This window comes from Pseudomyrmex gracilis, unplaced genomic scaffold (assembly GCF_002006095.1).
Source record: "Pseudomyrmex gracilis isolate BER0280 unplaced genomic scaffold, ASM200609v1 scaffold_780, whole genome shotgun sequence".
In the NCBI taxonomy this organism is placed as follows: Eukaryota; Metazoa; Arthropoda; class Insecta; order Hymenoptera; family Formicidae; genus Pseudomyrmex; species Pseudomyrmex gracilis.
This window is the reverse complement of record NW_018021364.1, coordinates 3089-18788: the sequence shown is the minus strand read 5'-3', so window position 1 is coordinate 18788 and position 15700 is coordinate 3089. Positions and strand designations below refer to the sequence as shown.

The window sequence follows — 15700 nt, the reverse complement described above, 5'->3', positions numbered from 1 at the left end:
GAAGGATCGTTGAAGAATTGCGCCCTCGGCGAGAATAGACTTGGAAGAAAAAATGCGCATTACTTTGTTGCAACCTGTAATAATATCGAGAAAAATATAGATATTCAATTATTCGGTGTATTCTCGTCGTCCTGCTGCTCGCTGGTCTCGGCCGCTGAGGGTATCGTGGCGAGTAATCTGACGGCCAGTCGTCCCGGCGATCCAGGCGGTTCCGGTTCCTGAATGGCGAACTGTCGGGTGAGCCGCGGTTTCGGTCTCACCGGCCTCGGCGTGTTCCGCGCGCTAACTTCCAGGGAGGCACTGGATCTCGAGATGCGCCATGTACTGGTGCTGGCAGTGGTCGCGGAACCGGACGAGTCGTTGCGCGAGGAGCTCAGATTCGAGTCCTGAGACGGTTTCCGGGTGATGAGCCAGGAGGTGGTGCGTCGCTTCGGGTCCAACAGTCGAAGCGGGATGCCGCAGTGATGCGCCTGCCGCCAGGAGTCCGATCTTGAGGAGGAGAAGTTCTCGCTGGATGACACCGAGGACGCGCGTTTGTGCTGCTTCTGTTGGATCTGAGCGATCTGGTACGCGTACTGGTCGTTGCGCGCGTGCTGCGGTCGGGAGTCGCGCGCGCACGGCCAGAACAATCCTGTGCTCCAGCAGCGATAGGACGAGCAGCGGCTACCGGTCTCGAGAAGCCGCGCGTTGCAAGTGCACGGGGTCTGAAGCTGACTCTGATGATGTTCCCGCGACGACCGATCGACCAGACTGTTTGTGTTAGCGGGTGTCTGCCGATTGCTGAAATTCGAGCTGTGCCGACACCGGCCGATGCCCCGTGTCACGCGCGACTCCTCGATCGCTTTGCATATCAGCACGCAATCCTTCTTGAATTGTTTCGTGAGAATCGCGTACAGAAACGGGTTGCAGCAAGAGTTGAGCGGTAGCACGAACACCGCAAAGACCTTCGCCTGCTCGAGGGACACCAGCTGCAGGCCGAAGGTCGCCGTGAGAGAGAAGAAGGCGATCGGTGACCAGCAGAGGAAATCGGTAAACACGAGCAACGCCATTCTTTTCGCAATCCGCGAGTCGTTCGAGTTCCACGCCTGGGAGCCGCGTATCGCGCAGTACATCTTCAAGTAACATCCCATCAGTATCAGGAAAGCCACTCCGTTGATCAGCATGAGGAACACCACGTACGCGAGCGCCGCGCTGCCGTTCGTCTCGAACGGCAAACAGATCGCAAACTTTCGGTAGTCCGAGACCCCGAGCAGCGGCAGACTCGCCATCGACAGGGCGAAGCACCAACCGATCGTCATGATGTAGCTCGCGTGCTTCAGCGAGAGTCGCTTGTTCAGGTGCATCGCGTGAGTGATCGCGTAGTTCCTCTCGAGAGTGATCACCGCGAGCGTGTAGACGCTCAGCTCGGAACTGAGAACACCCAGGAAACCGGCCAGTTGACAGCCGGCCGACATCTGCCACGGTATCGCGTACATCCGAAATTCTCCCAGTGTCGACGCGTCGACAACCGCCAGTAAACCTGCAAAAAGGATTGCGGCGTGGTGACCTCGCCTATTGATGTGTGTTCTTTTTGTAATTGATGTACAACATATTACAACTATGTGTGCTCTAAAAAAAGAATTATTATTATTATTATTATTTGTTGTTAAAAATCACCTAAATAAACACCCATGAAAAAGTCGGCGGCGGCCAGGTTGCAGACCAGAAATCGCGGCACGTCCATCTTGCTCCTCGAGAATATCAGAACAAACACCACGGTGCCGTTACCGAGCATAGCGAGGAGAAAGACTATCCACACGCCGCATCGCAGTGTCCACCAGTCGAATAAATCCTGGCACGGCAAGAACGGACCTGCGGGGATTCACACAGCCACGCGAACGGACAGAACGAAAAAAGAAAGATTTATGAGGTAAAATTTTATCATCATAACCGTCGCACGCGTTCGGGCGCGGCGCGTTATTCGATTCACCTGTTTGAACACGTACCGGGTTGCGGCAAGCATTGAATGCGAGACGACATCGTTCGTGTCGGTGTCACCGTTCGACCGTCTACCTCCTCGAAATAATCCTCTACGTAGGAAGGCAGGTTGCCGGGATACGTAAAATCTGAACCAAAGTTAGCCCAAAGTTCATTTATCTGCGATCCGAATTTGTCGGTCAAGTTATCTAGAAAACGTATTTTATCACACTTCAGTGCCGCAAAGATCGATGTTGTAATACATTATGTGATATAGTACATGACATGTATGTGTGTAATAATGGACGTGAGATAGCATTTTGCTTTTTTTTTTTTTTTTTTATTCTTCACGCGTCTGCTCGAGGATACAATACATTGCCGGGATGAAATATAACAGGTCTCGAGACGATCAGAGACTCTCTGATGCTTTGCAGCAGTTAAGTGTCAAACAAATGACGCGATATTACAGGTGCACGTGTGTATGAGAGAGTGCGAAATGCGTGAGACAACATGCCAGATACGTAAACAAGTCATAGATATGGAAAATATGAGGAAATTTCGTTCAGCAAGCAAAATGGAAGAAATGTGCCGGCAGATCGACAGCAAATTCACAGAGCCGGGAGTGATTTGTGATATTAATTGACAAATAATCAATTGTCAGTTTTTTGACACAATTTCTCAGTAAAATCCGAGCGGATCGAACAATTTTTTTTTTTAGAATCGACAGATTTGCTCGGTTGCCGCTGCCGATCTGCCGATCGCGCAAAATGTGGTCGACAGACTATTATTGTGGTAAGAGTTTCCGATGCGTTTCAATTGGAATTTCGCTTGGAAACGCGTCGAATCTTCTCTTTGACGACAAAGTGAACCGCGAAAATCTCTGTTCTCGACAGATTTTGCTCTGTCGGTGGGTTACTTACTCAACTGCGGCCAGATATCGCTGAAAGTCGAGTTCCACAGATTGCTGTCGATATCGTCGGTCGGGAACAGAATCGATTCCCGTACCGGCGAATTCGTGACAGGTGTTTCCGCTTCCTCCTCGTCCGAGAGAAACGAGCAGCAGTGATAAGCGTACGATAGCAGCATTGTTTGCACCCGCGGGAACTTCTCCGGGGACGGGAATTCTCGCAGCGCGGGATTGTTGAACGTCTTGAGATGCAACAATCCCGCGAGGCCTCTTATCGGCAGTGTGGGAAAAATATTGTTTCCCAAATTTCTACAAAACACACACACACACACATTCTCAGTTCGCGTGCGTGTAAAAGACACGATTCGATTTATTCGTCGTTCCAAGTAAAAAACAAAACAAAAAATCACTCACAGATCCTGCAATCGTTTCGTTTCTCTGAACGCGTCTGGATGTATGTAGTCGATGTAATTGTTCTCGAGATCTCTGTAACACGGATATTCGTTTGAATAATAAATATGCGCCGGGAACAGCTCGTATAAAACCCGGAGATAAACTCGAGAGCGGAAAACAGAGCACTTACAGAACCTGCAGTCTGGGTAATCCGGTAAATGCGTCGCTGGAGATGCTCTGCAAGTTATTGTTGGATAAAAGGAGATCGTGCAGCATACCCAAGCCTTTGAAAGCGTCGTCGGGTAATGCGGAGATCATATTGCTAGCTAAGTCCCTAAAACGAGCACAAAGCTGGCAATTGCCCGCACTGTTTTAACGCTTCGCGCGCGTATGTGCACAGTCGCGTGTAATATTTACTTACAAAACACGAAGTTCGTTGCATTTTCGCAAATCCGGTATTTCGGTTAAATAGTTGGATTTTACGTCACTAAAAGCAAAGAGAAAGAGAGAAAGTATGAGAGAATAGTCGCACATATCGCGATAAAGTTTGTCGCACCCGGCAATAAATTGTTGATTCGACGATATATTTATGCGATTCATTATGCCGCATCTGATATTTATGAAATTTGTTGTAAATTTAATGTAAATTGTATTTTTGCAATTCAAATTTGTTTTACTGAGCGCGAACGAAGTTGTTGTAATTATCATTGCGAGAGAAATATATATATAATATTTAAATAACTCGATCATTAAATTATTTAATTTGTTTAATCCAAATAAATTAATCATTTAATTTAAATGTAATATTCAACCGTTTAATTTAAACGTTTTCAATTAAAATTTCATTTCTTCGCGCGCGAGAAACTTACAGACTTCGGAGTTTTGAACATTTTTGGCAAAGATCAGAAGAAATCTTCTTCAACTGGGAGCGATCTAGTCTCAGTATTTCCAGAGACGTAGCTCCGCTTAGATCGGGAAACAGCTGCAATTCCCTCACGTTCGATAATATCCTGGAATCAATAATGCGCGGTTTGTTTCACACCATGTGTTTTACCCAATTGTCTCGCGTCTAACTTTCGCGGGTGTAACGTGCGAATAAAACAATTACTTACAACTTACGAAGTTTGCCGAGATTTCGGAAGGCTCCGTCGTCTATCTCCTTGATGGGATTTCCGCGTAAATCAAGCGACATCAGATTGCGAGTGCGGTGCAACGCGTCCCTCGTGAGTTGTTCTATTCTGTTGTTTGATACGGACCTACAACGGAAGGAAGAAGAAACGGGCGGAAAGGAAGGAGAACGAGGAAAATGAATAAACGGTAAATATTTCAATGAGAGAGATAACTGCTGTGTGAGATTTCACACGAACGATAAGCGCACTTACAATTCCTCAAGGCTAAGCAAATTCGCAATGGCGGCTGGTATCTCCGTCAAGTAATTTTCATCGAGTTCCCTGAAGATAAAAAAAAAAGAAAAAAACAGTCGAATAATAAATTTCCCAAGTTTTCGCGACTATTTGGCTTCTTCTGTTTTTTTTTTTTTTTTTTACTTACAGTATACGAAGGCCCGGTAAATTTGCAAACGCGTCATCGTGAATAGTTTCCAAACGATTGCGTCGGAGAAACCTGAAAGCGACGCGTGTTTAGATGTTACACGTGGCATAAATTTTCACCTCGTATGTAATGCGATAGAACTGATCAAACTGATCTCGCGGTGGAGATACTTACAAAATTTCGAGATTGGGAAATCGATGGAAAACACGCAGTGGAATGTCCGTTATGCTATTGTTGGTCAGATCGCTGAAACAATTTGCGTAAAACGTGCGCACGATAAGAGAAATTCGAACGATCGCGGGACAATTTGTCCCGAAGGTGACACGCCGCCAACGAACAACATCAAAGGGCAGAAAAATAATACTGTTTAGCGTGCAATTTGTTAAAAGCGAAAAAAAGTCTTAAAAAAAAAAAAAAAACAATATTCTTTCACCGGACAACTGTGAGAGATCGCTGCGCACCGTAAAAAGGGGAGAAGATATTATGCTCCCGCACGAGAGTGCAAACGGATCCCGGATAATTCTCCTCTTTCTACCCTTTGGGCGCGCGCTTAAAGTAGAACTCGAGATCCTCAGATCCAGATTACACTGTGACCGACTGAAATTTATGTAAAGACTCCGGGTATGATCCCCGCCCGCGATTAAAACTAATGTTCGACGGCTTATCGCCGAATCGTCTTGTCGGTCACGGTAAGATGATTTTTTTTTCTAGCCTGGGCGAGAGAGCGGTGTGTTTTGTATTAATTCTATTTTTTTTTTTGTCACGCGGAAAAGAGCGAGACCGACCTCGAACAGAACTGAGCGCGCGATAAAGTTAAAAATGTTGCGACATATTGATATTAATAACAAATTTACTCAATATCGTTATCACATGTTAGTTACTTCACTTATCATTATCCGATAATTGTATTTTATTAGATTTATTCATTTTTTTTGTTATACATAGAGAACGGGATAGTCGTCTTCTAATGGATACATATATATATATATATATGTATATTATGTATATTATGTATCTGTTTGTGTGTTCCATTAGAAGGCAACCGTCCGCGCGGTTTTAGCGAATACTATCGAGACGAGCGAGTCACAGAAATCAATGTTGTGACATCGGCTAAGAATGGCACCAGCTTGCGCGCTTTTACGGGGTACACAAGTAATAAAAAGAAGTAGGACAATGTTGAGGGAAACACCGGCGCGCGACTAGCAGAAGGAATCGACACTTTTACGCTCGCGTCGTCGGCGCGAATCCAGAGAGGGATTCTGCGTGGGATTCTCTGGCCCATTTTTTATGAGGTCCTTCGACCTCATTCGCTCAGGATCGATGTCTGGTCATTCGTTTTATACGAAATACGGAACGGGGAGACACAACGTTTTGTGTAATACGAAGAATATGGCGAGAGAAAGGCTTTTTGACGAGAGAGAGAGAGAGAGAAAGAGAGAGAGAGAGAGAGAGAGAGAGAAAGAGAGAGACAGAGAGAGAGAGACGAGTATATAGCGTGTCAGTCGCGACGAAAACTTGAGTGATCGATCAAAGATGTTAAAGATATTATTAAAACTTCACGTTATGTCCGTTGACGCAAAGATAAACGCCTTTGATCGAAACGTCCTGTCTCACTCCACAAAGAAGCTTCGCGCTGTCTTGAAGCTTTTTCACGTAAAAGATTTTCCTCTTTGGAAAATTACAAGTTGCGAATAATAACGATAAATATGAGTGTTACCGATATTATTCAATTATTGAAAATTCGCAATGTGCTCGCGGTCGGATTACAGTCACGACGCCGAATAACTAACGAACGCATTTGCTCGATGCAATTACCTCGCCCGCACGCAATGTCACTGAATTCATGCAACGCGTTACTCGTATACATGATGATTGCTCTTATTTGTCATTCGATAAAAATTGTTGACAAACAAAGGTACAAGCTCGTCAAATTCGAGAATTAAAAAAAAAAAAAAAAAAGAAGAAGAAAATAAGACCCACGTAACGCGGGCAAATTGGATTTTAATATAAAATTTATTTCAAATTGAAACATTTTATTCATGTTTCATATCGTTATTCGAGCATACTGTGTTCGTTTGTACATTTTTTTTTTCACTCGCGCGTAATTTTATTACTGCGCAAACATCGAGAGCGATTTAACCGCGAATGCGGTTTAAATACGAGAAACGTCAGAAACGTCAGAAACGTCAGACGGGCGCTTTTCTGATATGTCGCCTACATCGATGCAGCAATCTCGCGCGTCTCAGTCGAATGTATTTTTTTTTCTTTCTCTCTCTCTCTCTCTCTCTTTCTCTCTCGTTTCATTCTCTCGTCTTAAAATAGAAAAAAGCAAGAGAGTGACACTTTCGAGTTTGTTTTCTTTTTTTTTTGTTCAAGTTCCCGATGGAACTTTCTCGGCGCGAACACACGCGGACACATTGGATTCTAATTACGCTTTCGGAACATGACAGGCCTTTGCGCAGGCCTTTGAAAACTTTCGATGCTTTATACACGCTCCAAGGACAGCTTGTTGAATTTACCAGACTTTGCACTTCTCTGGTCAGGTGTGTGTATGTGTGCAATGCGCGTACGCGTATTCGCGTTGTGTCATATCTATACGTACAATACGTAGCGTTCCATCATCGCGGTATCGGGAATCCCATTCCGCGCGTTCACGAAAATCTCGTTGAAAAACAAAATGAAAAAAAAAAAAAAAAAAAGCAAAAATTGAAAGTTCCGCTCTCAAAAATTATATTCCTCTCTACAAAACGTTTTCAAACGTTCGTTTGACAACACTCGATACACTCGTCGCGAAAGAGCACATCCAGACAAAAAAAAAATACAAAAAACCAAAATTATTATAACGTCGCAAACAGCGCGAACAAATTTTGGACTCGCTCGGATTTGTCGCTCGCGGGTAAAGTGAATCAAGTTCGCGATTGAAATTACTTTCACAATAGACGTCACGCGCCGCACCGCGAACGTGAGAAGAATGACGAACGGCGCACCTTCCGTGTTCTTATAACATTTTATTGAAAAAACGAGCGTTACGCGGTAAGAGACGTGGTTGCGCGATTGTTTTATATGAAAAAAAAAAAAAAACAAAGATTCATAAACAAATCGATATGCAACATTTCGCGCGTAATATCGCATAATATTTTACGACTTTTGTTTTTTCTATTTCTATACTCTGTCGTTTTCGTGTTTCTTGGTTTCAAATCGATGTTACTGCTGTCTTTAAGTTTAAACAGGAACAACCTTGCGAGTTGCTCGTCCTTCGAATTGTTTACGATCTTTCCGTTTAAAAATCTGTATATAAATTTTTGCGTATTTAACAGTTCTTGTGATTATCATCTAGTTACATTCCGTACGATAAATTTACGTTAGACGCGAAAATTTGCGACAACTCTCCCGGATAACAAGTTTCTGGGTTGGAATTAATTAAATTCGAGGATGAAATTCTCTCGGGTTGAATTAATTAAATTCGGGGGAGAGGAAAAATCAATCATGTCACTCGAGCGACAGAGAGAGAGAGAGAAAGAGAGAGAAGATAAAAAAACAGTCGCGCGTAATTTCAACGCGGAGAAATATTTATAGAGAGATATGGGGCGTCGCGTGTGACTAAACAGGGGGTGGTGCAAACGCAACTCGTGTGTGTTACGTCTATTCATATCTTTCTTCATTCTGTTTTGCCGAGGACGAGTCACACGGACAACAATTTGGTCGAAATATCGCTACAGCGAGAAAATCCGGACATGCAGCGCGTGTTTTTTCTTCTCGACGAGATGTGATTACACACGTGAAAGACCGAAGATTCGCGCAAGTACGCGTAAACCTAAAAGAAAAAAAAAACAAAAAAATAAAATCAATCTCGGTAAAGATAAAAGCAAGCTGTTTGTTTGTTAAACAAATAAGATTGCGCGAATCGCGAGAATCGCACGGTTTTCGCCGAAGAATCGGATCGGAGAGAAAATGACTCTGACATAAATCCTACTCGTTTCCTTGATCCTAAATCACGATCCATAGAACATCGGCTGTCATTCCGTTTGGTATGTAGGACGCATCGAGTGCGACGTACGTACGTACGTATACACCACACGTTGCTTCTCTTATTTCACCTTACGCTGTCCGCCGAGTGTTCGAAAGTTTTCGTCCGACGGACTTTTATGTGGGAAAAATGTGGCCACAGCAAAAAAAAAACAAAAAAAACAAAAAAAAAGACAATGACAAATCCGGGCAATGAGATCTCCGATGAGACAAGAGGAGAAAGAAACGAGAAACGAGCGAAAGCGCAAAACCTAATTACGCGCATACAAAGCGCGTCGGTCACGCTTATTGCGAAGAAAATAAAATGCTTTTTATACGATTAAAAATTGTAAATAAAAAAAATAAAAAAAAAACCTAACTTCTTTTGTCAGAGGTACGCTGCGCGACGGGGGCCCGCAAGGCCCCCGCGGCTAGAGCCGTATGTAGGGCGCGCGATGGCACTGCGATTAGCTTCCAAATATGTTTGCAGAATTTTTTTGCGAATTTACGCAACGCGCTAATTACTCGTCTCGTTTTTTTGTTTGCTAAAACATATACGTATATATTTTATATATATATATATATAACATAACAACGCGAGAAACAAACGTCACACACGTTTCACAGCGTGTCTCTTCTTATGCTGAGATAAAACACATAAATTCTATCCGATCGCAATCAAGATCGAATAATTACCGCGACTACAAGTAAGATACTTACATCTTCGTAACGTTAACGATTAGCGCGGGATCGACGTCGTTGATCGGGCCTATGGAGAGCAGATCGGCGCCGCGGCACAGCAGATCCCGTCCGTCGGTTGCGACGACGTTGCACGACGACGGTGTCACGTCGGTTGGAGTTGCGCCGCTCCGTCGGTTGCAAATCTGCCAGAGTAAGATGATGATCGCCGAGATGACCGCTCTCCCGCTACGGCAAGACCGCGTGCACATACCGGCCGACCGTGTAGTGTGTGACGTGCGCGCGTAAACTCACTTTCGCGTAGCTCTCTTTTTTCTTCTTTTCTTCTTTTTCTTTTATCTTTTTCACTTCTTTTTTCCTCCGGGTTCTTCCGCCGCGCCCACGGGACACAAACCGTGGGATCACTTCACCATTCTTCCCAGCGGCGTCGTCCGCGGCACGTCCTCCACGACGAGACGGCTGAGCACGCGTGTTGCACGCGTGCGACCGTTAACGCGAACACCCCCATAAGAAGCAGCCGCTGCCGTCGTCGTCGCCGCTGCCGCCGCCGCCGCCGCCGCCGCCGCCGCCGCCGCACCGCTCAAGGGTGAAACGAGGAGGAAAGCGAGGTGACGAGATAGCGCTCTCCGAATTTTAATCCGCGAGACGCGATCTCCTCGGGCTCGCCCGAAAAAGAAATCTCCCGCTCGTATCGCGGCACATTCACCGACTGATCCGATATTACGCGCGCGCGGGGAGCCTATGCGGCTTTCGTATATCGTGCACATCCCTCCCTTCTCCCTTTTTACCATCTCCTCCTCCTCCTCCTTCTCCTCCTCCTCCTTCTCGACACCCACCCTGGACCACTCCGACTTTCTCGACTCGATCCTGCCGCGCAATGCAGCGCAAAACACCGCTCTCCCTCTTCCTCGCGGAGGTCACTCCGTGCCCTATCAAACAATTTAAAATGAGAATTTGCGCGCTCTTCTCCGAAATGAAGTATGCGGTTCCCGATACTCGGAAGATAGTTTCGCTATCGGAATACAAAATAATTCACAACAATACCCGGCGTGTTCCGCATGCAAACTTGCGGTCGATACTCCTTTTAGCTACTCCGCGCCGCGCTGCCGCCATGCCACATTCTCGTAAATTCCCTCCCCCCCTGACTATTTCAATCTCACAATTTTCCCGACCGTAAAGAGAATCGTCGTATTTTTGTTCCACACATTTTGTCGACGCCTTTTTCTTTCAGGAAAAAAAACTGGAAATATCGTGGGAATTAATATTCGATAATGGCGGACGTATTTGCATGTATATTACAAAAAACGTTTGATCGCATCCTTCAAAGCGGATGCTGCTGGAGCGACATTGCCCCGTCGTTCGCGTGTACCATCATGTCTCAGAATGAATAATGCATATTAATCTTCCTGCTGTTTGTCGCCGGTATAGATTAATTTTCTTTAACCTTTTACAGCGTCTGTGTACATAAAAATTTACAGACGCGGTTTCAAACTTCTACACCAAGGGAGTTTACACACTTTTATTCTTACAAAATACAAAAATGTATAAAATTATAAATTGCCAACCTGATAAATCTTGCACACATATCTCTTTCTGTAAATATTTAACATTTTTAAAAGAATCCTGGAGCAATTGTCAAATTTCATTGAATGGCTCCCTACGGGGATATACAATATTGAAATTGTTTGAAACATTTTTATCACTTATCGATAACAGCTAGATCGGTCGATAATCGGTCGACTGTTCCCCGATAGCATGGTGGAAGTAATAAGGTGTGCTCATTTCTCGGACGATTTTCGTCACGTTCTGCGCAGTGACTGAGATCCGCCATCTTGCGCGTTATTATGACGCGCACGCATGGTTGTGCGCATGGTGGTAACGCGGTAACGCGTCTGGATATAAACGGAGAAGCATGAGAAATTAGTTTTACTTTTGAGAAGATCATCGTGAAAAGACCATAGGTCATCTGTTTTGTCTGATATTTCCATGTTCGTTTCAGCAACTGTATCATTAGACTGATTAGACACATTCGTCTGATCCAATTCTCTCATTCACCTAGCAATACGACCAATTGCATGCNAACATGACAAAGGCTGATTAAAATGTAGTTTTTTGAACCTAGGATCTAGAATCGTTGAAGTTGCCATAATAGAATTGTCTTCTATTTGTCTAAATCTCATCAAAATTGAGTTTTGGAGACGATCAACTAAAGAAAGTGCAGTTTGCGTTTTTAGGCTCTCGCGAAGTTTTTCGTTTTTATTTTTCAAGCAATTGATTAATGGAATGATTTTGCTAACAGTAACAAATCGTTCTCCACATATTTCCCTTGTAAGTTTTTCAAGTGGTTGCAATACTTCTACAATTTCGTTTGCTAATTGAAGTTCAGATGNAGTCAACATTTCAGGTGAATCTGGAAAACTTAATAAAATCGACCCAACTTCTTTCGAGAGCAAAATAAATCGTTGTAACATCGCAAAAGTTGAATTCCATCGTGTGTCAATACTTTGAATTAATTTAAGGTGGGTAAGCTTCCGCAATGNATCTGCAGCAATAATAGATTGTTTAAAAAAGGTGACAATTTTTTAAATCTTTGTGCACAATAATATTGCATCTTGAAAGTTCATTGTATTCTCAGCGACTAAATTTATTGAATGTGCAAAACATGCAATATGTCTGGTGGATCCAAAGAAATCTCTCACTGCTTTTTTAATATTCGCTCCGTTATCAGTTACAACAACAATTATTTTTTCATCATCAATGTGCCAGTCTCGTAAAATTGTTTTCATCCATTTTCCTATAACTTCAGAGGTGTGTCGCTCTGTTATTTCTGTAACACCAATTGTAGTGGCTTGTAATTCTCCTTCAAATTCGNAGTGAACAGTCATCCCTAAAATAACTGACGGTGTTGAGTATGTCGGTCCAGATATCCGCTGTTACTGAGAAATAATTTATTTTTTCCAATTTTTGTTTTTCACATGCTTTTAGATATTCATATTTTTCTTTTATTTTTTTTGTGATNGATTTTCTTCCAGGTACAGAATAAAGAGGTACAATAGTTTTCATCAGATTTTTGAATCCTTCTTTATCCACTGTTTGCAAAGGCATATTATCTTTGGCAATCATGAAAATAATGGCATTAGTGATTTCTCNTGCTCTTGTANCTCCCTCTAAAAAGATAAATTTTTATGAATGATATTTATTATGAATAATATTTATTATGAATTTTTATGCACAGGTTTAATAAAGCTTAAATTTTTGTAGTTCTTCAGAGTTCAAAAGGCCCTAATCTCAAAATTCAATCTTTTCATTTTACTGAAAAAATATCTAACTCTAAATATTTAATTTATATATATATATATATGTATATACACATATATGTGTGTATGTATATTACCTCCAAATGATTTTATTTGCTTAAAAGCAAGGTTGGGTAAGTTAAATTTTTTTTTACTTAAGTTAAGTTACAGTTAAAGGTCTTTAAAATTTTATTTAGTTAAGATATAAGTTAATCTATAATGAAATTAATTGATTAAAAGTTAAGTTAATAAAAAAAATAATTAACAAGTTAAAAGTTAAATTTTTTTTCATGATTTTAGTGTTTTAGTCTTACAAATAATTACAAACATTTACAGTGTTTTTAATCTTACATATAATGGAAAAAATAAATGTACACTTTATTTAGAAATATACTTTATATATTTTATTATAAATTATATTGCGTTGGATTTTACGACCAGCGTTTATTGGCTCAATTCTCGAACACGTACGAATTTATTCGCATATAAAACGAATCATTCTGAGCTTTGTGATTGGTCGAATTTTACGGCCTATAAACATGTAAAATTAATTATGATCATAAGACGAAATATGTTCCGTTTTGTATGCAAACAAATAAAAAATCTTATGGCTATAGTAGATTCAAGAGAGTTGAAATAAAAAGTTACTAGTTACCGATAAAATATAACTAAATAAAGTTAAAAGATAAGAGTCTAAAAATGTAACTAGATAAAGTTAAAATTATTTAACTTTTTAACTTTTTAACTTAACTTTTATCTTTTTAACTAGACACTATCCAACCTTGCTTAAAAGCGCTATCGATTTTTGNCTGGAATATATATTGTTTATCCGAATGATAAAATCTGCTTTCTGATTCTGACGGACTAGGTATTGGTGAAGAAATTGTTGAATCAGATATGTCCATGAACGTCAGTGTAGATGCCGGTGATGGCATTGACAATTTTAATTGCTTCTGAAAATAAACAAGAGTAAATAAATGATGCAATAAAATAATCAAGAAATATATATGTAAACATTGTAAGATATTAATTTACCGAATTACTTGCTTGTTCCGGATTAAGGGCCTTTTCATTGCTATCCTCACTTTCTCCTAAAATTAGTTTCACTTCTTTATTTTCTGCATGATTTCGTTTTAAGTGATTGTTNAAATTAGTTGTACCACCACCTTTTCCGCCACACTTTACTATTTTATTACAAATTTGACATGTAGCATCACCANTATCAATAGATTTTATGAAAAATTTCCAAACAAAAGATTTCTTTATTTTAGGCACTGTAAAAACATTATTTTTATATTCTTGTAATAAAATGCAAACAATAAGAATAATATATTCTACTTCTTAAAAATAATGTAAAGAAAAAAGAATAAAGGAAAGGAAAAAATACTTTAAAAAATTAGGGTAAATGAATAGTTATGTTCAACATATTGAAAAAAGTATAATTTTTCAAGCATTAGCAAATATACCTACTGTTTTTCGTTTAACATCAAGTTCATGACATTCAAATTATCTAGTCTAGTGTAAACTAGATTTGTAACTTTTAATGTTTTGGAAAGCACAGCAGATGTTGCAAAAATGCTGTAAGGGAAAGGAAAGGCATGCAATGGGTTATAAAATAAAAAAATCACAGAAATATAGAAGTAGAAATATAGTAGTATTGTAATGCAGATCAAACGAAAATATTTGTGCAGTAAATGTATATAATTTTATACGTACCAATTTCTGTACTAATTATAATCTTTTGTTCGATTATCAGAGTCTAGTCCTAGAACCTAGTCTAACCAGATCAGAGCGAGATTATGATTATATCTAGCCAGAGCAGAATGAGATTAGGGTTATACACGTGCCCATCAGTTTCGAATCATTCATCGACGTCCAACGGTTGCTTCTGTGTTTTATTAGAAGAATAATTCACGCTTGTCTAAAATTGACTAAACAAGATTTTTTCACAGAATGAGTGAATCATCAATCACGAAATCGTTGTTATGTGGCTTCTGTACACAGGGCGCGATAAAGCTTGCCGCGCGGTGAAAAGCGACGCTGTGATTAATCGAAAAATTAGATTCAAATTTTTTCCACGCGGCAAAAGTTATATATATATTATTAAGCATTTGATTGGCCACCGCGTCGCTTCTTGCCGCGCAACAAGCTGTACCCAAGGTAAGTTTCACTTGCCGTTTGCAACGCTCATGGAAGTATTTCATCCTTGTTTTTCATCGAAAGTTAAACAAATATAACTAACACTTACGAGCGTTGCGAACGGCAAGTGGAACTTACCCTCAGGGGTATGTTCCAAAATCCTACTTTAGTTACCAAAACTATAGTACACGTGACGTGAAATATAGCATTTTAGTAATCAAGGTAGGATTTTGGAACGTACCCCAGTGTGGTTAGATGGGACGCTTTTTTGACGTATGTGCGTGGAAACATACACAGCATATACCAATGGCCGGCGGCTGCTGGTCTCCAAATTGGGACCCAAGAGAGCCAGCGAGATTCGCAAGCTGTTTAATCTGTCCAAGAAGGACGACGTTCGTCGTAAAACGTCCCGTTCAGAAAGAGGGCAAGAAGAAGCGTCTAAAGGCACAAAATCAGCGCTTGATCACTTCTATTGTTCTTCAGGTGCGTAGTTTTTCTCAATCGAGAGAGAAACCAACAAGAGAATTTAAAGATTAATGAATAAGGTCATACGAGCCACTTTGCAGGATGCTTAAATGTTCTATTATACATATATATATATACATATATATATGTTCACATGTAAATTTTTACACGTGTATTTTTTCGCAATATTTCAAAATTAGTTCGGGGGGTATTCGGGGTCTTTCATACATGAGATGCAAGTATAGCATACTGTATGATTTTAAGAATTGAAATTTCAATTCAAAAAACA

At 41.2% G+C, this 15700-nt stretch overlaps 1 protein-coding gene and 1 long non-coding RNA gene across 5 annotated transcripts; both read right to left on the bottom strand.

Moving 5' to 3' along the window:
- Positions 1-6: 6 nt before the first annotated feature.
- On the bottom strand, positions 7-9926 carry LOC109861470 (lutropin-choriogonadotropic hormone receptor). Of its 2 annotated transcripts, none has more exons than XM_020441131.1 (13): positions 9533-9926; positions 4982-5053; positions 4808-4879; positions 4639-4707; positions 4369-4512; positions 4126-4266; positions 3678-3743; positions 3447-3590; positions 3278-3349; positions 2877-3172; positions 1986-2105; positions 1657-1851; positions 7-1519 (listed from the first exon to the last, which is right to left on the bottom strand). In XM_020441131.1, the coding sequence occupies exons 1-13, from the start codon at positions 9760-9762 to the stop codon at positions 105-107; spliced, it is 3036 nt and encodes a 1011-aa protein (XP_020296720.1). In that variant the 5' UTR covers positions 9763-9926; the 3' UTR covers positions 7-104. The 2 variants fall into 2 exon arrangements, with proteins under 2 accessions (XP_020296720.1, XP_020296718.1); XM_020441129.1 differs by having other exon boundaries at positions 1986-2165; positions 9533-9925.
- Positions 9927-13589: 3663 nt separating this feature from the next.
- LOC109861477 lies at positions 13590-14938 on the bottom strand. Of its 3 annotated transcripts, XR_002250969.1 has the most exons (4): positions 14524-14938; positions 14278-14385; positions 13843-13898; positions 13590-13757 (listed from the first exon to the last, which is right to left on the bottom strand). It is a non-coding gene; the product is annotated as an uncharacterized LOC109861477 (long non-coding RNA). The 3 variants fall into 3 exon arrangements; XR_002250968.1 differs by lacking the exon at positions 14278-14385 and having other exon boundaries at positions 13843-14081; XR_002250970.1 differs by lacking the exon at positions 14278-14385.
- Between the last annotated feature and the right edge of the window lie 762 nt (positions 14939-15700).